The sequence below is a fragment of the Pseudonaja textilis genome, chromosome Z, assembly GCF_049901715.1.
Source record: "Pseudonaja textilis isolate UNSWEBS1 chromosome Z, rPseTex1.2, whole genome shotgun sequence".
In the NCBI taxonomy this organism is placed as follows: domain Eukaryota; kingdom Metazoa; phylum Chordata; class Lepidosauria; order Squamata; family Elapidae; genus Pseudonaja; species Pseudonaja textilis.
The window spans coordinates 62,858,264-62,884,443 of NC_142008.1; the positions used below are offsets into that span (position 1 = coordinate 62,858,264).

Sequence of the window (26,180 nt, forward strand, 5' to 3'; positions counted from 1 at the left end):
AAATTAATTAAAAAATAAGTACCTTCATTGTAACATTATCAAACTAATTTTATATTATTTACATCAGTGGTGGGATTCAATTTTTTTTTACTACTGGTTCTATGGACGTGGCTTGGTGGGTATGGCAGGGGAAGGATATTGTAAAATCTCCAGTCAGAGGTGGTATTTGCCAGTTCTCCAAACTATTCAATATTTCCGCTACCGGTCCTCCAGAACTGGTCAGAACCTGCTGAATACCACCTCTGATTTACATTACAGTAATATATAATTATTAACCACTATTTTGGGTATGGAGATATATAATTATATAATCATGATTGAATAGTTCTAGATCAGGGGTATCACACTTGCAGCCCACGGGCCAGATGCGTCATGCACTGGCCACTCCCACCCTTGATTTAGTGAAGGGAAAATAAGTTGAGATACGTCACATGATGAAAATGTGTCATCATGAGTTTGACACCCCTGTTCTAGATCATGGCTTAACTTATTTATAAGTTAGAAATGCACTTTTTTTAATAATATGAAAGTTATGGCCAATTTATATTTTACCACAGCTAATTTTGGAATTTCTACTCTATGAAAACAAATATATTAATACAGAAATAAATTTGTTTGGGGGTTATTTTGGAATAATATATTCCATTATTAGGAAGATCCATTGTGCTTTCACATAAATCTTTAAATTTAAAAATTACATATTCACTTTTAATACATGTTTTGTTTTTTGGAAGACTCTGGTCCAGCAAAGAGATTTTCCTTATTTTCTCATACAGTGGTGCTAAGATATTAAAAAATGCTTCAAGATATTTGAATGAGTTAGTTTGAGCAACATAAATTACATCAATTTTTCCAAGAATGGCAACGTACAATGGATAATACCTTGGTTTTACTGTAGTTGACATTGGGACATTCTCTCTGCCATAAAGCAAATTCTCCAAGGCATCACCTAAGATGATGGCCATGCCACCTTGATCAACTAGAGCCGAAGGTATTTTCTAACGAATATAGGAAAGTGAAACTCTAATATTGGGCTTGCATAAGAAAATTTATGTAAAAATTAAGAATGATTACCAAAATATAGCCATGCTTTACTCCTTCTCAAAAAGATAAGAAAAAAAAATAGAGAATGCTCTTGAGAACCACACATATACTTCATTGTATTGTTCCCATGGAGTTTCATAATTACATTGAAGAGAATGCAGTTATTGATCAATCTCTTCTAAAGTTAATGGGAGTTTTTCCTTCATTAATCCATATAAGACAATATTGCTTTATACCTCCATTAACAGTAGTAAGTAACCTTTCAGTTGGGGAATTGAAAGTACAGCATCATTAGCATATAATTTCAATACATGTACTTGAGTTGCTAATTTAACTCCAATCTTTCTAACTTCAAGATTTATTTTTGCTGATAATGATTCTACTGCCAATAAAAATAAAGAAGGATAAAGGATAAACAATCTCTTCGGTATTGTGGGTAAGTCTTCACACTGTAGTTGTTAAATCAGTTTTGCACCGCTCTAGAAATTGTAATTGATTTATTGTAGTTGTTAAATCAATGACAGTAATCACAAATTCTGTCCAATTCCTATTACAGATAAGAAAGTATTATATTTTTTGGCTTTATGTTGTAATACAGACATTATACAGACAAATGTTTGCTTTATTATTTAAGCTTCAGATTCTTTGGAGGTTTATTGTATGTAACTGTTATCAATCAATCAATCAATCAATAAATGCTGAATTACCACTTGTCTGAGATGTGTGAAGAATTATGTTCTTTTCCTTTACTTCCTGTAATGCCAAATAACACTTTTGTCCCCCCAAATGCAGATAGTTTTATAGAATAAGCACTAATGTTAATTAATCATATTTACATTATTATAGCTTTTGCATTTCCCCATTAGAGAACACACTATAATTCTATTGTATTGATCAATATAATGATTGGTGAAAAACTGTACTCTCTGTTCCTTACAAATCATGATCTCTTGACAGTCCTAGAGCCCAAATGGCTAAGTACAGAGCAGGTGCTTGCTGCCTGTGGAAACTCTACTACTCGGAACTTGGACCAACAATCCATGTTTGGACTCTCAGCCTTCTGGACATCAGTGTATCCCAATTTTGGGCTTTGGCCATTTGTACCTCTTTGGAAACAAGCTATGAAAACAAGGGGATTCTGATTTTTTTTCTGTATGTATATGTTTTCACATATGTCCTGCCTATATTTATTAAATCCTTGCAAAGTAAAATTCCTTGCAAGTACTCCCCAGAATACTTATTCATGTCTTATCCACACAGAGAATTCAAAACTTAGAATCAGGGAGAAATAAGCCACAAATAACCTGGATAGGAATAGGAAGCAAAAAGTATTGAAAATAATAAAGTCAGAAAGTATGAGGCAGATGAGCCATAATTTTACAAGATGTCTTCCTTTGGCGAAGCCTTTTAATACTACTAATTTATTCCATATATAACAGAGTCATAGATTTCTGAAATTGCCCAATTTTGTTTATTACAATAACAAGAACATTCAAAATAAATCAAAGGACAGTATATTGTAATCAGTAGCCAAAATACAAAACAATCACAAAATAAATATAAATTACTGATCTATGGAATAGGAGAAAGGAGTAGGTACTAAACTACTAACCTTGAAACGGCTGATCAAATCATAGCGTGTGAGCAGTTCATAGAAAATAAATTTTAGTGCATGATCCCCACTAGCATCATTTAATGTAAATACATCAAACGACCACTTGTCAACATTCTGTGCAAAGGGGAAAAGGGGGGCATTAGTATATTCTCTTCATCATCTGCACACAAAGAACACACACCTAGTTCTTAACATGGTCCTCAAAAAAAAGTGGTCCAACTAATAAAAGGATTTTTCTGCCAGTGTTGCATTTTGATTATAATGTTTTGGAGAGTTCATTTTTGTGCTTATTTTCTTTCATTTCTTGCCTGTTGCCTTGATGGTTATATAGCAGTACAACACAGAAGAAATAAATACAAATTTCTTTACTTTTTAATTGTTACACAAATTACTGATTCCATTTTATTACTATGTTAATATGAAAGAGTGGTTTAAATCATTTTCCATGTTTTAATTAATATGAAGAAAAGTATATACCAGTATTGACAAGAAAGGAGATACTCTATTGTGTTACAAGTTAGAACAAATATTGATAAGATATATTTAATTATATTAGAAATGAATTTGCCAAATGAAATTTGGCTGTAAAAATTTCTGTTGTGTTTTCAGACTAAATAAAACCAGGGGTGGGATTCTACCAGTTCTCACCTATTCGCTAGAACTGTTTTTTAAACATTCTAAGCAGTTTGGAGAACCAGTTGTTAGAAGAAATTACTGGTCTAATCCTGTAAGGAAGGCAGGAAGGAAACATTCTGGTGTTGCTTACAGAAACTGCCTCTCTGTTAACACTTATTACATTTCTTGGCAGGACTAGACTTCCTGTCTCAGGAACGTCTCTGGAGTTATTTTCCCCTCCTTTGCTGGTACTTTGCTTGTGTGGAATGACCATTCAAAGTTACAATGGCACTGAAAAAAGTGACTCATGACCATTTTTCACACTTACGACTGTTGCAGCATCCCCACAGTCATTAAAGGCCAGGCGAGGAGATGCATGCCTCGATGTGAGTGATATTGAGTTTGCCACACCCAGCCAATAACATGACCAACAAGCCATGTCCACCCAGTCACATGACCAACAAGCCATGCCCACCAACTAAGCCATGCCCCACAGAACTGGTTGTTAAAAAAATTGAATCCTACCCCTGAATAAAACTACTGCAAGCAATTAGCAAAGCACACAGTGAGTGAAATCCATGTTGTTATAGTATTTTCAAATAATGCTTTGAAAATAGAAGTCACTGTACTTAAAATGATTTAAGTTACCAATGCATAAACAGAAGAATAGTGGTAAATGAAAAATGTTTAGAATGATTAAATGATTATTCTCGTATTATTATTGGGAAATGATACGATATTTCTGAATTCAAATTCAAATTCAGATTAGCTGAGCTCATGCTGAGTCTCTTTAAAGTTTAAACAGTTTGAGGCATCTATTTGTAAAGTATTCTTGGGAAATTATTTTTGAACAGATGTCATGATTGTTAGTTATGGAATAAGGGTGTACAACATTTAATATTGCTGTGTTCAGATTTGATTGATCTCATTTAAAACAGACATAAAAATAAATGTACTGCTGTAATCACAGTCCTTATTTCAAAGGTTCCAAGATTTTTATACAGAGATAAACCTGGGCCTAGTGGAAAAGACTCAAGTCAGAAAAAAGGTCACATGCACATCTATTTCTCTCCAAAATCTAGATAGAATTTTTAAAATATGATCCATTAATTATATTATTTTCTTGCCTTTTCTCCAAGAAGCCATTTTCTTTACTTTAAAACACCTCTGTGGGGTTAAAGTACAAGAAAAAGCAGCAAAACACTGCTGGCTTATCCTCTACAACTTACCATTTTTTCTTTTCTTTTTAATGAGAGCACAAATCAATCAATTTAAACATTGGAACCCTTGAAGTAGCTAGACTTCCATTAGAAGAACTCTAATGGAAATATCTGAAAATTTATTTCATTTTGACCTTTGTCATTTTATTTTGCACCTAGCCATAGATAATGAACCTACATGTCCATAATAATGCTCAAAATATTTAAAATTTCACACTGGAATCTTCTGATGCTATCTTCAGGCACTACTGCAAATTACTTCCTATTTCCCCAAAGTATTCTAATTGTAGAAAACAAGATGACTAAATTTCATACATACATATGTATGATTTGGCTCCAGCTGTAAAAGAAGACAAAAGGGCAATTCTTCCTAGGATGTTTGTAAACTGTAAAGTTGTATCAGCCTAAGAAGGATATTTTGATAGGCACTTAATTTCTGACCAATATTTGCAAAGAAATAATGTGTTTTGGGTAAGGGCATGTATGCACATATATACACCGCTTTATGAGATCAACCAGACTCAAAAGATAAAGCAAGAATTTCAAGTCTGGTACAAGGATGTTATTTAATGATCACAAAAATATTTGTATTCAATTTCAGAAGAATGTTGGCAATTCAGCTTCCAGAGCAATAAGGAGGCAATATGAAGACTCAAAATCTGTGATCTTCTAATTTACCACATTAATATTTGAAATGATAAGAACAATGAGTTTACTGTCTGGAAACCAAATTCATTTATTTATGTTTATATTTTCTAGTCTGCTTTTCACTGATAAAACAATTCCACTACAGTGGAGTTTAATTTATTTACCATGAAATTAGTTCATTTCTAACTGAGACAAATAGACAAAAATGAAAGATTTCACAGGAAAGTTATTTTTAACTAACAGAAAAATTTTCTCTAAGGAGCAGTAGTATTTTATAATAGTAAGGAGAATTTACATCCAACTGGATAAGTGCAATTCTATTAATATGGGTCACACTAATATTTCTTCATATGGATACTTAAATGGGATTTAAACCAAAATCAGTTACAAATAGCAATAGCACTTAGCAATAACACTTAGACTTGTATACCACTTCACAGTGCTTCACAGCCCACTTTAAAATTTTACAGAGTCAGCAATTGCCTGTAACAATCTGGGTCCTCATTTTACCAACCTTGGAAGGATGGAAGGCTGAGTCAACCTTGAACCAGTGAGACCCGAACTGCCAAACTGCTGGCAGCCAGTGATCAACAGAAATAGCCTACAGTCAGGGGTGGGATTCAAATTTTTTAACAACCGGTTCTGTGGGTGGCTTAGGTGATGGGCGTGGCTTGGTGGTCATGTTATTGGTTGGGTGTGGCCAACTCAATATCACTTACATCAAGGCATGCATCTCTTTGCTTGGCCTCATGACTGTGGGGATGCTGCAACAGTCGTAAGTGTGAAAAATGGTCATGAGTCACTTTTTTCAGTGCCATTGTAACTTTGAATGGTCATTCCACACAAGCAAAGTACCAGCAAAGGAGGGGGAAAAAACTCCAGAAATTCCTGAGATAGGAAGTCTAGTCCTGCCAAGAATGTAATAAGGGTTAACGGAGAGGCAATTTCTGCAAGGAACACCAGAATGTTTCCTTCCTGCCTTACAGGATTAGGCCAGTAATTTCTTTTAACAACCAGTTCTCCGAACTGCTTAGAATGTTAACAACCGGTTCTAGCAAATAGGTGTAAACTGGTAGAATCCCACCCCTACCTACAGTACTACATTCTAACCACTGTGCCACCGCAGCTCTTATTCCTAAAGCCACGTGATTTTTAGACCTACTAGTTACAATTCAGGTCATTATGTAAAATTTCATTTTATTCTGCTTCAAATAGACATGAAGTCTACATCTGAGGTTTCAATAAGGGTTTTTCTTAATTTGTTAGGATCAACACAAGATTTAAAGGATTGCTCCATGAAAATCCTTCGTGTACTAATTCACTGACAAACAAAGCTGACCAATGATATCAGCCATAGGAATGATGCATTATAATTTAATGTCCTTATGTACAGTAGAAAGAATGTACTTAATGAGGGATTTAGGCCTGATCCACATTTATTAATATCAATAACTGTGTTCTGGAACAGCAGTTGAATGGAAATTCATCCACTCCCTTGGCTAACTCAAATAATAGTTTATACCTCCATGTAAATGTCTCATGTGCATAGAAAATTTAGTTCATTTTGAGAAGAAAGAAGTACTAAAATGATGTAATTGCATGTGAAAAAAAATCCACTTACACAGGAGATCAGGTTGTTTGCAAATTGATGTATGGTGTTCCTTCACTACATAAAACAGTACTTCATCATAATTTGTTAAGATAACTTAACAAAAATGTGTACAAGAAGGAGGGGAAAAGTGATAAAACATACATATTGATGTAAACTCTTCCTCTTATATACAAAACAAGTACAATAAGACAGCTTGTACTGAGAGCAACAATGACATTTCTTATTTTAAGCAATATCAGAGTTGTTCATATTTGTTTCTTTAAGCAGATTTCATTTAATATGAAAACCAAATTTTGAGAAAACAAAATATATACTACAGAAACAAAATCAATACTATAATATTTTAATAATTTATAATAAAAACTATTCATTGATATTACCTTTAGTGCTGTGATTACAGCTGGGGGATAGCTAAGTCCAACCACATTGGATGTACGTCTGTACATTCTATCATGATAAAAAAATAATGTATGAGAAGTGTAAGAAATGAAAATTAGAGCATACCTAAATTCTTAATGGTGGATATGACTTATCTAAGTAAAACAATTTATCTTTGTTTATTTGCTCTTTTTTCATACATTTTATAAAAGATTTTGATTATAATAGTAAAAATAAATGTAAACTATACTCAGAAAAAGAAATAGATTAAAAAATTCAAAAACAAAGAAAAGAAAAGGGAGAAAAGAAAAAGAAGAAAGTAAGTGAAGGGGAAAAAAGAAGTAACTTCCAATCTTCATCACACGTAAAGATAAATGTAATTTCTCTTCACCCATAAAAAAGTTACAAATATCTCTTCTTCCCATAACCTAACCCTGATCTATATGCATGTTCATCATGTTTCACACAAATATAACCAGGGGTGGGATTCTACCGGTTCTGTCCGGTTCTATAGAACCCCTTGTTAACTTTCTAAGCAGTTTGGAGAATCGGTAGTTAGAAGGAATCTCCTTTTGTTTTTTTCCACCCTTATTACATTCTTGCCAGTACGCCTAGACTTCCTGTCTCCGGAACTTGTGAGGCTTGGCTTTCTTAAAGGGGAAGGGTTGTTTTAAGATTTTTACACTGCTGTTGGGAGGAAATACTTCCCTGGACAATCAGCACTTTGAAGAAATACTTGAATAATGAAGCAAAGCTTTTAGTGACAGGGAACCAAGATGAGTGACATTCAGCAAGTTTCATGGCTAACCAGAAAGAGTGACATTCAAACATGAATTTACATACCTTTTCTGAGTTTTAGTCTAAAACTGGTTTTTGGTGAAGGTTAATTCTGTGCTTGGAGACGTTTAATCCTGTGATGGGATAATTTTTCCTATTGAGCGTCAACAAGCAACAGCTACTGTTGTGATTTAATTATTTGTATTGTGTTTGAATTTTTTCCTGCCTCAGGGTTTCTTTTTCTATCTGGGGAGGGGGTCTTCCATCACTATTTTAGTACTATCTGGCACTGTCCTTTTAGGGTATACTTCGAAGAAGCAGGAGGCAAGCTTGGCACTGACTTTTTTTTTACTGCCTTCCTGGGGGGCATGTGATCTTTCCTTAAATCTGGATGATTTCCTTAGGATATCTTGTGAGGTGAGTGAGACCAGCTGGTATCTTTAAGTGATGCAAATGGATCTAAGGATTGCTTTTCCTGGGTGTGCTTTTTCTGGAGAGCTTAAATGACCTCTCTGTTAAAGGATTTCACTTTATGATCAAGAGTTGGCTGCTTGATAGTTATCACTGCATTTTAACTATTTTCATTCCTCAAGGTGCTCTGACACCCTGCCTGATTTGTAACTCCAGCTTGCAGGTATTTTTAATCTAATAATTGGTATTTAGCTTTTTGCAAGCAAAGAAGTTTTTTGTATTTTTGTACAGGTAATCCTTGACTTACGATAGTTCATTTAGTGACCATTCAAAGTTACAATGGCACTGAAAAAAAGCGACTTATGACCATTTTTCACACTTATGACCATTGCAGCATCCCCACTGTCATGAGAGGCCAAGCGAGGAGAAGTGCCCCTTGACATGACTGATGTCGAGTTGGCCACGTCCACCCAGTCACATGACCAACAAGCCACACCCACCAACTAAGCCACACACACAGAACTTGTTGTTAAAAAAACTGAATCCCACCCCTGCATGGGATCCTTCATTAACTCTGGCAAGTCATTGATATATAAAGTAAATAATAATGAGGCCAGGATACACCCTTGCCTTATCCCTTTATTTGTGTGAATCCTATTAGTCAGAGCTCCTTAAACCCCATACCACACCCTCAAACAGGTACTTGTATAAAGGGCTTTAATCAAAACCAGCACTCTACATTCTATTTTAAGAGATGTCCATTTACTCCATATTACTTCTCGTAATATCAAATGCTGCTGTGAGCTCTATAAAACAGCAAACAGGGGTCTCCTCTTATAGGAATAGTTGGCAATTAGATGGTTCAAGACAAAGGTTTTCAATTGTAGATCGGCTTTGTCTAAAATCTGCTTGTTCTTCTGTGAGGATATGGTCTTCCTCTTCCCATATTTCAATTCTATTCAAAAGGAACCTAGCATATATTTTTGCTACAATGTCAATCAGACTGATGGGCCTATAATTACTAGGATACTTTTTATTCTCTTTTTTATATATGGAAACAACTATTGCCATCTTCCACCCATCTGGTATATGGCAGGTGTTACTTATATGTGTAAAAAGACCTGTCAATTGGGAAATTTCTTAAATAATTCTGCTGGTAAAAAATCTTCACCTGGGGCTTTATTGCTCTTTAAGCTTTTAATGATGGATCGTATCTCCTTTTAATGATGGATTGTATCTGGGGTGGGCTGCTACTGGTTCACCACGGTTTGGGTGAACCAGTAGCTAATTTTATGGCCATTTTATGTCCGGTTCAGCAAACTGGCAAATCCTACCCCTGCCTGGCCCCGTCCACCACACCCTGCCCCTCCCAGGAGTCCCCACATGGCCCATTTTGGATGCCAGGTAAGTGGAGGCTTGGGGAGGGTGAAAAATGGGCCTCCTGGAGGCACTAGAAGGCAAGAAATGGGCCCATTTCTGGCCTCCAGAGGGCCTCTGGAGCCTGGGGAGACTGTTTTTGCCCTCCTGGAGGCTCAAGGAAAGCCTCTGGAGCCTGGGGAGGGTGAAAACCCTGGTGCAGGAGGCTAACTAGGCCATGCCTGCTATGGCCACACCCATCCAGCAACCAGGCAGGGAACAGGTTGCTAAAATTTTTGAAGCCCACCTCTGATTGTATCTCCTTTAATGATGGATTGTATCTCCTTCTGGTGGCCAACGGGGAGGAGTTCTAGGATTTACTAAATCACTGTTTAAAGACAGTTTCTCTATAGGTTCTGTGGAAGGAAACAAATATTGATAATAATTCTCCAAGTCCTCAGCAGAGATTAGTATATCAAATGCAAATCTCCGTTCCTTTAGGACATTTGTTACAGAGTGCCAAAATATTACTGCGTTATGAGTTTTGGTATCCAGATTGAGTTCTGACCAGACTGAAATGTCAAAACTATTTTCTTTAATCTTATGAGTTTTTTGTATTTTCTTCTTATATGCAACATCTCAGTTTGTATATGAGTGGTAGGACTCTTTTAAACAAGCGTTCAATTTCTTTTTCAACAACCAGCATTCAAAATCAGTGAGATCTACCACTTGAAAATTTTTGGCAGGGGGTTTAGTTATTAGATGTTTCTTCAGCATATTGCAGAAATTAAAGGATGCTTTGGAGCCTGATAACCCATCAGTTGTAGATGACTGGATTTTTCTAGCCTAATAAACAGCATTTTCTCTTTTAAGATTGTCTAATATTGCATTTGTATCAACTTTAGCTTTTCTCCCTTTTTAAGTAAGGTCTAATCTGAAGAAGGATTCTAAATAACTTGAAAATGTGTACATTATTTTATGACATTTTATAGAATAGAATAGAATTCTTTATTGGCCAAGTGTGATTGGACACACAAGGAACTTGTCTTGATGCAAACATTATTGGTCCTAACAAAGTGAATTTTGGATTTCTTTGCCCCATGAATCAAAACAGCTATATTTGCTTTCTAGCTCTCACCCATTTAAAAAAAGGTTATTAGTCGATAATTCTTTTTTCGTTTTCCAAAGTCAGACAATGGATTGGATTCAAGTTTATACCAACAATGGCTCATTTAATAAAATAATTGAGAATCACTTCTTAAATCTTTAAATAAGCTTGTGTTTTAATCCAATTTATTATAATAGTTTCAATATATATGTATGTGGCAATGATATGTGGCAATGGTTTTGTTCATGGTTATTTATCTTTGTAGATCATCAGAGAGACAACCAGTTTGGAGTAGTAATCAAGGCATAAGGCTAGGACCTGGGAGACCATGAATTCTAGGTCCACTTTAGGCATGAAGCCAGTTGGGTGACCTTAGGGTAGTCTCTCTTTCTTGACCCTAGGAATTAGACAATGGCAAAAAACTTCTGAAATCTTGCTAAGAAAATGGCAAGGACTTTTTCAGAAAATTGCCATCAGTGAACAGTGACATGAAGGCACTAATTATCATCAGAATGTTAAAAAAATGTCAAATAGCCTTTATTCAAGATTAAATCTACAGTCTCTGTCCACTGCCTTTTACCTCTCAACAAATATTCCAGCTTGAACTGCATGAACAATGGTTCTGAATCGCGGCTTTTCTTCACTTCTTCTTAGCATCATACCCATCTGTCGGGTGAAAGTAGAAGCCAGCCAGTCCCGTACCTCTGAAGGCACCGAGTCAGACTCAATATCACTAAGCTCATCTTCTGTGTCCAAGAGGTGCCTGAAAAGGACAGAGGAAAAATTATATTAAGGAATAGCTATACTGAAACAATATTCTTCCAATTGTCAGACATGTCAAACCCATATATAAATCTATTGGTTAGTGAGTTTAGAACTTTATTTTATTCTATTTCATTCTGCAGAAGAGGTAAATTGAATGAAAACTATTACTGATATTGTGTTTTGTCTGGTGAACAACAATGCTACCAAAATACAAAGTACCTTATTTTTAGAATACACAATAATCATATACTGCACATTATCATTTTAGGGTTATTCAAGATTAAAATTGCAATGTATCCAGGACTCAATTGTGTTTTTATACTTAGGATATTTTCAAATGCTAGCAGTTCAGCCAAAATGCTTGTCTGATGTGTTTTCCATTCTTTTGCCATTTTAAAAACTCAAGATAAGTTATTCTATGGTAGAGCGATTTCCACAGATTAAAAAGAAAGCAAAAGAAAATCCATAAAAACCCATGCTTATTAGTAGTAACTTTTCAATTCTTCTACAATTCTTCCAACCTTTCTATAACAGCAGATTTTAACACTGAACTGGAATGTCTATGGAGATCAGGGGTGGGATTCTACCAGTTCGCATCTATTCGCTAGAACCGGTTGTTAACATTCTAAGCAGTTCAGAGAACCGGTTGTTAAAAGAAATTACTGGCCTAATCCTGTAAGGAAGGCAGGAAGGAAACAGAAACTTCTTACAGAAACTGCCTCTCCATTAACCCTTATTACATTCTTGGCAGGACTAGAGTTCTCCGGAGTTTTTTCCCCCCTCCTTTGCTGGTACTTTGCTTGTGTGGAGTGACCATTCAAAGTTACAATGGCACTGCAAAAAGTGACTCATGACCATTTTTCCACACTTATGACTGTTACAGCATCCCCACAGTAATGCAAGGCTAGGCGAGGAGATGCACGCCTCGATGTGAGTGATATTGAGTTGGTCACACCCAGCCAATAACATGATCACCAAGCCACATCCACTTGGTCACATGACCACCAAGCCACGCCCACAGAACCGGTTGTTAAAAATTTGAATCCCACCCCTGATGGAGATTCTCAGTCATCCAAGTCATAGTTATCCCAAAGGTACTTTTTTTCATTCACTCAGTTGCATTCTTTTAGCATGTCGTTAAGGTGACCTGGAGGTTTATCTGTCATCAGGCCGTTCAATTTTGAACAGCTCTCTCAACAGAGGGCAGGAATATGGAATCATCTATCCCCAATCTACAACACATTCCTTTCAACAGTTCCAAGTAGGCTCCATAACAATTTGCACCACTCAGGAGACCATGTGATGACACAGATAAACCTCCAGATGACCTTAACAACCTGCTAAAAGAATGCAAATGTCCAGTTGTCTGCAAGGAGTATAAATCCTTCCATTCCCACCATCCAGTCAAGCTGAAAAAGCTTCTTGGATGAGAAGTAAAACATCTTCAAAGAAAAAAGCAGAAAGTCCAGTTGCCTTTTGACAAAAGAAAAAAAAGCACATTTGGGACTGAACTGAAATGTCTTCTTTATGGGGTGCCTTTGATCTACCCTTCTCAGACAAATGATAAAAACAAATCTCCTTTATTAAGTTTTGAAATGTTATTGGTTTTAGTGATAATAACTTTAATGTTAATTTCAGTTGAATTGAATTGTATTTGTTTATTAAGTTGCTTGGCATTTGTATACTGCCATAATGTGCGAGGACTTTTTTTTTAAATAAAAGTTTTATTTAATTTTTCACAAAACATATAAATACAAATGAAATATCTTTTTTTTTCAGAACAGCATGGCCCCGGGTTATCACTTCTCCATACAGACATAAACTCAATACATATTTATCTTATACATTCTAATCCATATCTTACAACTATTTTCGCAATTTGTTCAATAACTTTTCCCTTTCTTTACTTCCTATAGCCTTATTTTAAATTATCTCATTCCTTTCTTAATTCAATTACATATCTTTTTCTAATTTTTAAAATCTTTCTAATCAATGTTTTTATACTTTCATCTGTCCTGTTTACAGTATCATATTATCTTTTCACATAAAACAAATTTTCCCCTGAAATTACTAGACTGCAGTGTAACACCTTCGTATCTGTTTTCAAATCTTATTTAAAAATTTAAGTTACATCTTTACAGTTATAACATTCATTTTCTAACCTCTATTTTATAACACATACCTATTTTCAATCGAATTCTGCTTGGTACATTCCCTTAAAATACACACTAAATTCTTAAAAGATAAAAGTATATATGTATATATACCTCTGTATATGTATAAAAATAGTAAATGGAATAATTATTCTATTCAAATACAGCTCTGCCATTAATATTAATAATAATCTTTTACATTTCTATTTCTTTTAACAAACATTACCCAGTAATATCAGTTGTCTTTCACTTTAATCATCTATATTTCATATTTTACTTATTACTGTCTTTAAATTAAAAAAACCAAACAATAATTATTAACAGTAGTCAATAAAGTTGTTATTCTTATTCAAGTTCATCTTGTCAACTGATAAAAATCTTCCATGTTTCTTTTCAGGTTTTTTTAAACGTTCTTTTTAAATCATTGAGAACCTTATTCTCTTTACAAACAAATATTCCATTACACATCAATAGAAATTTTTTCTTTCACTTTAATCATCTAACATATTTTCTAACCCTTTTCTATTTCTAATATAACAATGCTATCCCATGCACCCTTGCAGAATCCTCCCTTAAGTTAAATTTTAACCATTGTCTCTGTGTCTTTTAAATAGGTTTATACCTTTAATTCTTGTATGCTTTTCCTGTACCTCTATATCTTGTTTCTGTCTTTTGTAGCTTCTTTTCCTTTCCCTCTTCCCTCTCTTCTTCTCCCTCCCCTTTTTATTCCCTTTTCTATCTGATTCTCCCTTTTGTGATCATCCCTTCTGCTTCTTCCTGATGATTGCTTTTCAAATTACTTTTTTTTTTTTGGTTGTTGCTTCTGTGCTTAAGTTTTTAACTCCCTTTCCCCCCTTTCCCTTTTTTACCCCGCTTAAAATTGCTTGGTCATTAAAGATGGCTTTTTCGTTGTCCCGCCCTTCTTGTTCTGCCAGCGTTTTTTTTGTTTTTCATAGTTCAAGATCTTCATTTCTAAAAATTGAAAAGCGAAGCCAAAAGATCCTCTTCTGTCTTGTGCTTCTTCTTTTTGTTCTTTAAGTCTCATTTTTAACTCTTCAAGGAGTGATGCCATTTTAAAAATTTTTAAACAACACCCAATTGATTTTATTTTATTTCATTAGGATCCTTCATCCAAAGTTCCAGGAATTATCCAATAATCCAAAACTGTTTCTTGCTTCTTTTCTCACTTTCTCTTTCCAGGGGCTTTGTTATCTTACAACAAAGTTTCAGCTACAATGTATCTTTTGCAAGCCTTGTTAAAATTCCATTATCAATTTTTTTTTAAGTTCCAGGTGGTCTCCTCCATTTTCCAGACTCCACCCTCTTTTTTCCTTTTTCCCTTCACTGCTTTCTTTCCTTTTTTAAAGAAAGTTTTTAAATTATCCAAGAATCTTTATCCCTTTGACACTTTATTTTCAGCTAGAAATAGCCTATTAATGTCAAAGTGGATTAGTATCAATTTCTTATTCAAATCTCTTCTTCTTAATGTTCCAAGTCAGTTAAAACTGTTGATGTTAGAGGAAAAAAAGCCAATTCTGTTTCCTTTCCCTTTCTCTTTTGCAGCTTAAAATCTTTTTTAGGAATAGTATTAGTCTTTAAAATTCAGGCTCCAGGTACCTTAAATAGATGTTCTCCATTCAACCCAGTCAGTCAAACTTTCTCCTTTAAACTTCCTCCTGCACAATCTTGTCCAGTTGGGTTCTTCTTTGAGGTGGCCATTTCTGACTACCGCTGCAACCGCCTTTGGGAAAGGGAGTAATGGCCAGCCGAGGAGGAGAGATGCGGCTCTCCTCAACCCCACTGATGGCTCCCCCTTCTTCACCACCTCTACAGGGTGGCTTCAGCCCTAAATCCAGGCAGCTCGGGGCACTCCAGCGGCGAGCACAGATCAAAACCGTGGACGATCACGATTTCGGTCCGTCGTCAAAAAAGCCCAAACCAGAAGTCCTATGTGCAAGGACTCTTTATAGTTAATCATGGAGTATAAGTTGAATGGTATTTTTATATATAAAAATTAAAGGAGGCTAAGTTGTTAGGCAAATGTTTAAATAATTCTGAACTAAATGCCTTCTTTGTGCCTCTATATAGAAAAAAATCATTTCAGCCTTGTGCTTTGTAGTCAGGTAGATAAGTTTTAATTTATGTCTTATTAACATATAATTTCCATCTCACAAAAAATGAGAATAACTGCAGCTATGTAAGAGAAATTGTTTGATGGAAACTTGGTGAAAGACTACTGGAATAATGCTAATATTTTCATCTCTTAAGATAACATATTTACTGATTATTCGTCCTATTTCTAGGAATATAGACATGTACTTTTTAAACTTTATTAAAAGAAAAATAATTTTTATTTGTATGTGATAAGCCCTATAGCCTAAATATATTATTAAGTATTGAATTAAAAACAAAGCATAAATATACTGAAATAATTATCTCACCTAGTATCATCAATATATACAGATTCCAACACAGTAGCAGCATATTCTAGGTTCTTTTTTAGATCAACAACAGAAGCCTCTCCTCTTTCCAGTTGTTTTACCAAAGATCGTAATCTGTGAGAAGAAAACAAGAATTTGATTTATAATATGCCCCATAACATTCTTAACTTCTTAATAACACAGTCATAACTGTACTATATGCAATACAGTTGTGTCCCTGCAATCCTAGCACACAAAAAACATAAAAGATGATATCTAAATTATCATAGCAAACCTACTGATATTGTCTAGATCAGGAGCGTCAAACTCATGTTGTCACAGTAGCATCACATGACTTTTTTCCTCTTCACTAAACAGGGTGTGGGCATGGCCAGCTCCTCATGCATCCGGCCCACGGGCCAGAAGCTTGACTGCCCTGGTCTAGATTAATTAATACCACTCTAATAGAAGGTTCATTTTCATAAAATATGGCTTATAGTGTAATTTAGAATATGCAGCAGAGCCAGTTTTGACCATTTCTGGTGGACCAGTAGCAGAAGTTTTGAATGGTTCAGAAAACTGCCAAATAAAACCTCTAGCTGTCCTCACCCCGCCACACCCCACCCCTTCCAGAAGTCCTCACGTGCCCCATTTTGGCTCCCACGTAAGTGCAACTAGGCCCAAAATGGGGCATGGGAGGGTACAGCATGCCCCCCTCCGTGGCCCATTTTTGCTCTCAGGGGCTGCAGGGAGGCCTACTAGACCTAAAATGGGATACGGGGAATGCAGCACAGCCCCTCATGGCCCATTTTTGCTCCCAGTGGCCCATTTTTGCTCCATGCAGGGAGACCCACTAGGTCAAAATGGGGTGCAGGAGGGTGTGGTCTGGGCCTCCTGTGGCCTATTTTTTTCTCCCAGGAGGCTTCAGGGAGGCCTACAAGGCCCAAAACAGGGCACAAAGGGTGTAATGCACTCCCCTGCAGCCCATTTTTGCTCCCAGAAGGCTACAGGGAGGCATACAAGGCCCAAAATGGGGTCTTCAAGGGAGAAAGGAAGCCTTCAAGGGAGAAAGGAAGGAAGGAAGGAAGGAAGGAAGGAAGGAAGGAAGGAAGGAAGAAAGAAAGAAAGAAAGAAAGAAAGAAAGAAAGAAAGAAAAGAGGGAGGGAGGAAAGGAAAAAGAAAGAAAGAAAGAAAGAAAAAAAAAAAGAAAGAAAGAAAGAAAGAAAGAAAGAAAGAAAGAAAGAAGGAAGGAAGGAAGGAAGGAAGGAAGGAAGGAAGGAAGGAAGGAAGGAAGGAAGGAAGAAACAGAAAGCAAGAAAGAAAGAGGGAGGGAAGGGAGAAAGAGAGAAGGGAAGGGAAATTGAACGGGATATAGATGGATGGATAGAGAGAGGAAGGGAGAAAAAAAGGAGAGGAAGGAAGGACCAAAAACCTTGGCACTAGACGCAGCTTCAGAGGATGCTTTGAAACAGCACAGCAGTCCAGAGCTGGAAGGGATCTCAGAAGACATCTAGTCCAACCCCTCCTCCAGCAAGAGACCTTACATCATCTAGGTTATTTTGGTTATTTTGGTGCCTCTAATACAGGGGAAATTCCCAGAAATCCCCAGGCATTGCCAATATCTCCCCCTTAGTAAAAAAAAAAAAAACCTAGAGCAAAAATTTCATACAGTATTAAAAAAGAATAGAAAAGGGGGCGTCCTCTCCTTTTTTTCTCCCTTCCTCTCTCTACCCATCCATCTATATCCCATTCACTTTCCCTTCCCTTCTCTCTTTCTCCCTTCCCTCCCTCTTTCTTTCTTGCTTTCTGTTTCTTTCTTCCTTCCCTTCTTTCTTTCTTTTTCCTTTCCCTCCCTCTTTCTTTCTTTCTTTCTTTCTTTCTTTCTTTCTTTCTTTCTTTCTTTCTTTCTTTCTTTCTTTCTTTCTTTCTCCCTTGAAGGCTTACTTTCTCCCTTGAAGACCTCCCCGTGCCCCATTTTGGGCCTTGTATGCCTCCCTATTGTTTAACAGACTGCTAAATTGGCAAAATGGACTGCTAAATTGGCCACGCCCATCCAGTCACATGATCACATAGCCATGCCTACCAAGCCACACCCACAGAACCGGTAGTAAAAAATTTGAATCCCACCACTGCTAAAGGTACTCCCAGACTTATGTTGTCTGACCTTCTCCAGAGTTTTTTTTGTTGTTGTTGGTACTTTGTTTTGCTTTATTAGGGGCTTGACTTTCTTACAGGAGAAGGGTTGTTTTAAGCTTTTTACACTGCTCTTACAATGCTGACAAGACATGTTCTTCCATTCTAATGAATATATTATACCTCATGACAATAATCACAATATGAAAAAGATATCAATGAAAATATTATAGTATTTTTGAGGGACCAAAGAGATGGTTCATTGTCTAAAAGATTGCAAAACAAAGTGTCAAATTACATGTTTGATTTTTTTTTTTATGAAGACACATCTGTATTGAGAAAGAGCTATTCTGAAATAATGTGTTGTTTTTCTGCTTTCAAATTTCATGAACAATATGTCAGCACTCTTTGCCACAGTTCAGTAATAACCACAGTTTCTTGATTTTCTACAATTTAATTCAACTCCTAGTCTAGAATTTGGCAGAATTGCCACATTCACAATAAAAGCTTTTTTTACTGGAAAAGAAGATTGATGACAAATGAAATTGTTTATTCCCTATTAGCATTGCAACAGTACAATTTCTCTGTTATACCCACAGATATTTAAATGAAGCAAAAATCTCTAGAAAACACATAATGAGGTAAGGAGGGATGGCAAGGAAGGCAAACTCAAACACGAAATAGGAGATATAGGAAGCATACCCAGAGTTAGACATAAAGACCTCAAGTGCCTATATACAAATGCACAAAGTTTGGGGGAGAAACAGGGTGAACTTCAACTATCAATGGATGAAGGTAGATATGATATAGTTGGAATTACAGAAATTTGGTGGGATGAAACCCATGACTAACAGAAGGATACAAACTATTCAAAAAAACCAGACCTCATAAAAGAGGAGGTGGAGTTGCACTGTATGCAAAGGACTACTAGATTGCTACAGAAATGCATGGAACCAAAGACGAAAACCACCTAGAATGTATATGACTCAATATAAAAGAAAAAAAAAAGAATAACATTGCCATAGGTGTATACTACAGGCTACCAAGCAGAAAAAATAAATATATTTTTTGCCAGCCAACTAACAAATACATGTAGGAAACAAACTGCAATAGTAATGGGGGGCTTCAATTTTCCAGATATCAATTGGAGACTAATTCTGCACCAAGTGAGAAATGGAATAGGTTCCTGTGCTGTCCTAGCCAATCTATGGGAATTGGATAGTTACTTAGGAATTATGAGCTGTCCCCTTAAGGGAATGCATCATGGTAAATGTAGCTAAAGGTATCCTGGGAAATGTAGTTCATGTCACGTGGTCACATCTGTAATCCCGATTGGTCACTAATTTGACTCTTGATGGATTGGGGGAGTCCTCACTTTTGCCTGAATTCACTGACTCATGGCAGCTGCTTTCTATCACTACGAGATGGGTTAGGAGATAACCATCTTTTACCTACAAGGCAGATATGCAAAGGATTGGTCAATAAAGAACGTTGTCACAAATGTGAGTTATGAGGATACCTGATGAACCAATAAATGTACTTTGATATGGACGTCTTGCTGAGTTTATCTATCTGCATCTGCACAGCTTAAAAATCCATTACTGTGCAGAAGACAGAAAAGTTCCTGACCAACCTAGCTGATATCTTTGTTGTCCAAAAAGTAGAGAAGGGAACTAGGGGGATAGCCATACTGGACTTAATTCTTACAAACATAGAAGAAGTGATAAATAGAATAGAATAGAATTCTTTATTGGCCAAGTGTGATTGCACACACAGAATTTGTCTGGTGCATATGCTCTCAGAGTACATAAAAGAAAATATACATTCATCAAAAATCATAAGGCACAAAACTTAATAATAGTCATAGGGTACTATAAGCAATCAAATCATACTAGGAAACAGTCAATAAAAAATCATAAGAATATAAGCAACAAAGTTACAGTCATACAGTCATAAGTGGGAGGAGATGGGTGAAAGGAAAGATAGGAAGATTAATAGTAATGCAGACTTAGTAAATAGTTTGGCAGTGTTGAGGGAATTATTTGTTTATCAGAGTGATGGCTTTTGGAGGAAAACTGTTCTTGTGTCTAGTTGTTCTGGTGTGCACTTTAGTGTTGTTTTGAGGGTAGGAGTTGAAACAGTTTATGTCCAGAATGTGAGGGGTGTGTAAATATTTTCACCTTGAGTGAAAGTGACCATGTCAAACTAGAATATAACATAACGCAAACACAAGCAATAGATTATGATGACACCAGAATCCTAAATTTTAAAAGAGCTGATTTTAACAAGCTCAGAGAGGACTTGGGAAAGATTCCTTGGATGAAAATCCTAAAGGGGAAAACAACTCAAGGGCATGGCTTGGTGGTCATGTGGCTTGGTGGTCATGTGGCTGGGTGGACATGGCTAGGTTGTCATGTGACTGGGTGGACGTAGCCATGTTGTCATATGACTGGGTGGAGTGGGGCGGGGTGAGTGGGTGGGTGGGGCAGAGTGGGCAGGGAGGGGTGGGAAAGGGCCAGCCAGTGGCATGACTTGCTGATTCTATGAACTGCGCAGAATTGTAACAACCAGTTCCATAGAACTGGTTTGAACTGATAGAATCCCACCCCTCATGTCATGGTTCCAAATCAAGCCAGCAAAACAAGAGGCCACACTCTGAGCAGAACGGGTCTCTATATTGGAGTCTCAGCTTTGCACATGGTGAACAAATCATGTAAAAGCGTTTCTAGCCAGCATTACTGGCCTCTGCTAGCAGCTGGCTATACCAACTCAGCACACCCCACTCTCCTGTTCCCAGTTGCTTCCGACTGGCTCCAGCAAGTACTCTTGCTGGAGCCTGGTTGCTACCTGATCAGCTACAGCAAATACTCTTCAGACTTGGATGGCTTCTGAATTGACCACAGCTGGCTTGCCTTCCTGATTCCTCTCTCAGTATGAGTCCCATCATCTGATACACATCTCTGCCCCCATGCCCCTGCCTCCCCCGTGCATGTGTGGCAACTCCAAAATGGCACATTGTGGCAACTTTGAATGGCATGCTGTTTCAGACATTGACAGGTGGCCTCCTCTGTCAATGGGAATATTTCTGGAAGAGAGCAAACACATGCACAGATTAGTGGACCTGCTGCCCACCCCAGGTGTCCTGCCTAGGCTTCAAGGAATTTTCCTTATGAAATTTGTTGATCAGTCTTTCCACCCATACATCTCGGCTTCTCACCCATGAGGCCTCAGCCATGGGGTACCCTTTCCAATGGACTAAGTGCTGCAGGGTCCCTTGCAGCTGAGAATCTAATACTTAGCCTATTTCATAGTGGGTGTTCCCATCTACCATTATTGGGTCTTGGCAGGTGTGGAGTCAAGGGTCTACTGCTTGATGCCACCACTGGCTTCAGCAGGCTGTTATGAAAGACCGGATGGACCTTCCCCAGTAGTGGTGGGAATTTTAACTGCATTGTTAAAATTGGTTGCTTATTCTGACTATGGGGAATGGACCCAGGTATTTTGGACCCAGCTTTTTGCAAGGCAGTTTCAGTTTAAGGTACTTTGTGGAGAGGTACACCTTTTCCCCTATGCAGAATGGTTTTTGTGGTGACCTTTTCTTATATGCCTGGAGTTTTGGGGTATCAGTTGCTTTCATCGATGCTTGCTTCACATTCCCCCAAACTCCCTGCAAGTTATCCATCCATTCTGTCAGGTTGCCGAGTGAGTGGATTTGGGAATAGGGATGAAGTCCCCTTAAAGGGTGGGAGCCCTGTACTGCTGTGTACGGCATTATTATATGCCATCTCTGTGAATGGCAGAAGCTCTGCCCAATCATTCTGTTGATAGGTGACTTAACACCTGAGATACTGTTCAACCATCGTAATAGCTCTCTCCACAGCTCTGTTAGAATTTGAATGTAAGGCAAAGTTGAAGTGTTGGAAGGAACCAATCACCCAAACAAACTCCTCCAAAAATGTGGCCATAAATTGGACTCCCTGGTCCAATATTATCCTTCTTGGTACCCTGTGTAGCGGTACACATGGATAATGGCCAGCTTGCGAGCTGAAGGTAAGCCTGGACACGCAATGAAGTGGGCCTGCTTGGAAAAAAGGTCTATCACAGTCCAGATCATGGTACTCCTGTGGATCTCTGGAAGGTGCACAATAAAATCCATAGTCCTCCCAAGGGCTAATGCATGGCAACTGGCTGCAGCAGGCCCAGTGGTTTCCCTGCTGGGTTTTCATAGTGGCAGAGATAAAGCATCTTTTTATATAGGCCTCAAAGTCCTTCTTCATCTGTGGCCACCAGAACTGCCTATTGCCCAGGTGTAGCATCTTCAGGAAATTGAAGTGACCAGGTTGTTTGATATCATGGCAGTGCTGGTCTGGGTCACGTCCTCGAAATGGCATTGTAAAGTTTTCAGAAGCAGGTTGACATCTCCCAACTCCCAAGCATTGTCACTGTACAGATCCGCTACCCAGTCTGTTGCTTCCCCATCCAGGGCCACGGTTACCACATCTGCCATGGCCCACTGGCTGGGGTATAGGTATGCATAGAGGATCATGTGACTAATGACCTGGCTTACAAATAGAGCCAGTCTGACAGAGTCCCTATCATATGTGGCCCTCAGATGTGGTGGTTCTTTGGCCCACAGCTGCAGCTGCCAATAGCCTAGAGGCGCCCATGGCCCCAAGGAGGCCACACCAAACTACCAATGGTCAGGGCTACCTCCTGGTAGTTGAGCCCAGTCCCAGCAGCAGCTGTGGAATTTTCCCTCCCCACCCCCACCACTCTTCAGCAGCCTGCCCTGAACCGACCGTGGCTGGCTTGCCTTTCTGGCTCCTCTCCCATGACCCAACCCCCATCTGTGTCCCCATGCACCCCCCTCACCCTGCACATGTGTGGCAACTACAAAATGGTGCATTGTGGCAACTTTGAATGGTGCGCTGTCTTGGACATTGACCATATGATCATAAAAGCCCAGACCAGCATAATACCACTGAAAAATAAAAACAAGAAATCAAGAAGAAACCAGCATGGCTGCACAAAGATCTTTCTGACAAATTGAAAGACAAAAAGGACAAGTGCAAAAAATGGAAAGAAGGACACATAACTAAGGCAGAATATCAGCAGATAGCTGGCATCTGCAAAGATGAAGTCAGGAAAGCAAAGGCTCAGAATGAATAAAGACTTGCCACAAAAGTCAAAGATAATTTTTTTAAGTTTCTTCTAACATATTAATAACAAAAAAAAAAAAAATCAAGGAAACAGTTGGTCCACTAAAGAGAGAAGACAGCAAAGAAAGTAACAGGAAGTAGAGAGAAAGCAGGAGCTGCTCAACTCATTCTTTGATTCAGTCTTTACACAAAAAGAAACAATAGTCCAACTTAGCAAAGACATAACTTAAAAGACAGACTAGAAATAAAAGTTAAAATAAGCAAAAAAAAATGGTAAGAATACACCTGTCTGATCTTGATGAATACAAATCACCGGGACCTGATGGATTACATCCCAGAGTTCTAAACGAACTGGCAAATGTCATCTCAGAACCACTGTACCACATCTCCCAAAAACCCTGGAGCACTGGGACTCTAATAGAAGAGCTGATGTGGTTCTCATCTTCAAAAAAGGAAAAAAAGCAGACCCAGGAAATTACAGACCAATCACCAATCACATCAATACCTGGGAAGACACTGGAAAAGATAATAAAAACAGAAGATCTGCCAATATCTAGAAATGAGTCAAGTAATAACTAGTAATCAGCAGGGGTGTGTTAAGATCAGGCCAAACCAATCTTATTTTATTCTTCAACATAGTGACTAAATTAGTAGATCAGCAAAATACTGTGGACATAATATACTTAGACTTCAGCAAGGCATTCTACAAAGTAGACCACAACAGTCTATTTCTTAGTAAGCTAGAAAAAAATGGGATAGATAGCATCACACCAGATGGATTTGTAACTGGCTGACAAACCATACTCAATGAGTAATCCATAATGGGTCTACATCTACATGGAGGGAGGTAAGCAGTAGGGTACCACAAGATTCTGTCTTAGACCAGTACTCTTCAATATCTTCATAAATGACTTAGATGAGTGAATACAAGGGGAACTTACCAAATTTGCAGATAATACTAAGCTGGCAGGAGTAGCTAGCACGCAAGAAGATAGGCTCAAGATCCAGATGGATCTTGACAGACTTGAACACTGGGCCCTATCTAACAAAATGAAATTCAATGTATTAAAAAGTAAAGTCTTACACTTAGGCAAGAAAAACTAAAAGTATACACATAGACTGGGTGAAACCAGACTTATTAGTTGTAACCATGAGAGGGATCTTGGAATCTTGGTGGACAACCAGTTAAATATGAGCTAGCAGTGTGCAGCAGAAGGCAAAAAAGCCAATGCAATCCTAAATTGCATTAACAGAGGGATACAATTAAGATCAAGTAAGGTACTAATAGTGCTCTATAAAGCTTTAGTAAGACCACTCCTAGAATACTGCATCTAGTTTTGATCACCACACTATAAAAAAGATGTTGAGGCTCTAGAAAAAGTGCAGAGAAGAGTAACCGGGATGATTAGGGGACTGGAGATGAAAACATATGAAGAATAGTTACAGGAACTGGGCATGGCTAATCTAGTGAAGAGAAGGACCAGGGAAGGCATGATAGCAGTGTTCCAACATTTTAGGGGCTGCCACAAAAAGGATGGGGTCAAGCTATTTTCCAAAGCACCTGAAGGCCAGACACAGAATAAAGGATGGAAATTGATCAAGAAGAGATTCAACCTAGAAATAAGGAGAAATTTTCTGACATGAGAACAATCATCCAATGGAACAGCTTGCCATCAGAAGCTGTGGGAGCTTCATCACTGGAGGCTTTTAAGAAGAGATTGGACTGCCATTTGTCAGAAATGGAATAGGGTCTCCTGCTTGAGAGGGGGGTTGCACTAAATGACCTACAAGGTCCCTTCCAACTCTGTTAAATCTTTTTCTTCTTCTTCACACTCTTCATAAATGAATGGACTCTTTGCTTGGTGGCCTTGATGTAATCTGCCATCTCTCGATTGAGTAACTCTGGCGCTTGCCTTAACTCTCATAGAAAGGGGAAGGCAGAAAGAAGAGATAGAGTCATTGTTTCAGTAATAGTGGGGTTGTTTAAATAACTAGAAGGAATGGAAATTGAATGCTTGCGCCCAAGACCTGAATAGAAAGAAGAATTCAAGGAAATAAGAGTTACCAAGCAGAGATTATGGAGAATTGTTCCAAGCATTATAGGACAATAAAGAGAAAAGTATGGAAACATTTGAAGGATTAAGTAATATTCAAACGATAAAAAATGGTGTATTTCAAAGAACGATGATCTCAAGAGATGAATCCTATCTACAAGAACTGAAAGACTCAGGCAAGATAAGGAAGAGAATTGAAATTTGCACTGGACCTATAAGCAGACAGGAAGGGAATTTGTCACAGTTGTCTATAAGAATTTTCATCTACAACACACTAGGATCTCAATAATTCACAGGTAGAAGAACAGCAGGGGAGACTGTGCAAGAGCTATCCTTGGCACTATCTAGGTTTTCTTCAACCAGAGATGGAGAGCAAGCTGAGTCCCAGAGGATGAAGATCCAGGGGCTAACAGATGCAAGATTATTCATTTGAAAGGAAATGCTTCATTAGAAGAAAGAGGAATAGGTTTTACCACTTGAATAGCCCTTCTGGTCTTATATTCAAGCTTTATCTAAGAAGTAGAACAGTATCTCCATCTGCTGATTGCTCAGTATTTGATTCTCAATATTTCTTCTATGTTGCCCCTGTACTAGATTGTCAGATTATATTCATGAACTGGAATAGAGCATGGTAACAAGGTCAGCCAATAATAGGATAGCAACTAAATCAGCCAATGAGGACTGTTTGGAAACTGAAACTAGAAGTAGCCTA

At 37.6% G+C, this 26,180-nt stretch overlaps 1 protein-coding gene across 3 annotated transcripts in view; it reads right to left on the reverse strand.

Moving 5' to 3' along the window:
* PDE1C (phosphodiesterase 1C) overlaps positions 1–26,180 on the reverse strand; it is a 335,246-nt gene that overhangs the window by 90,315 nt on the left and 218,751 nt on the right. For all 3 annotated transcript variants that reach the window (XM_087917919.1, XM_087917920.1, XM_087917921.1), the window contains exons 4-7: positions 16,144–16,257; positions 11,365–11,547; positions 7,135–7,201; positions 2,657–2,773 (exon numbers count right to left, since the gene is read on the reverse strand). In XM_087917919.1, the coding sequence (XP_087774045.1) occupies positions 2,657–2,773; positions 7,135–7,201; positions 11,365–11,547; positions 16,144–16,257 (481 nt within the window). The remainder of the gene's footprint in view (positions 1–2,656; positions 2,774–7,134; positions 7,202–11,364; positions 11,548–16,143; positions 16,258–26,180) is intronic.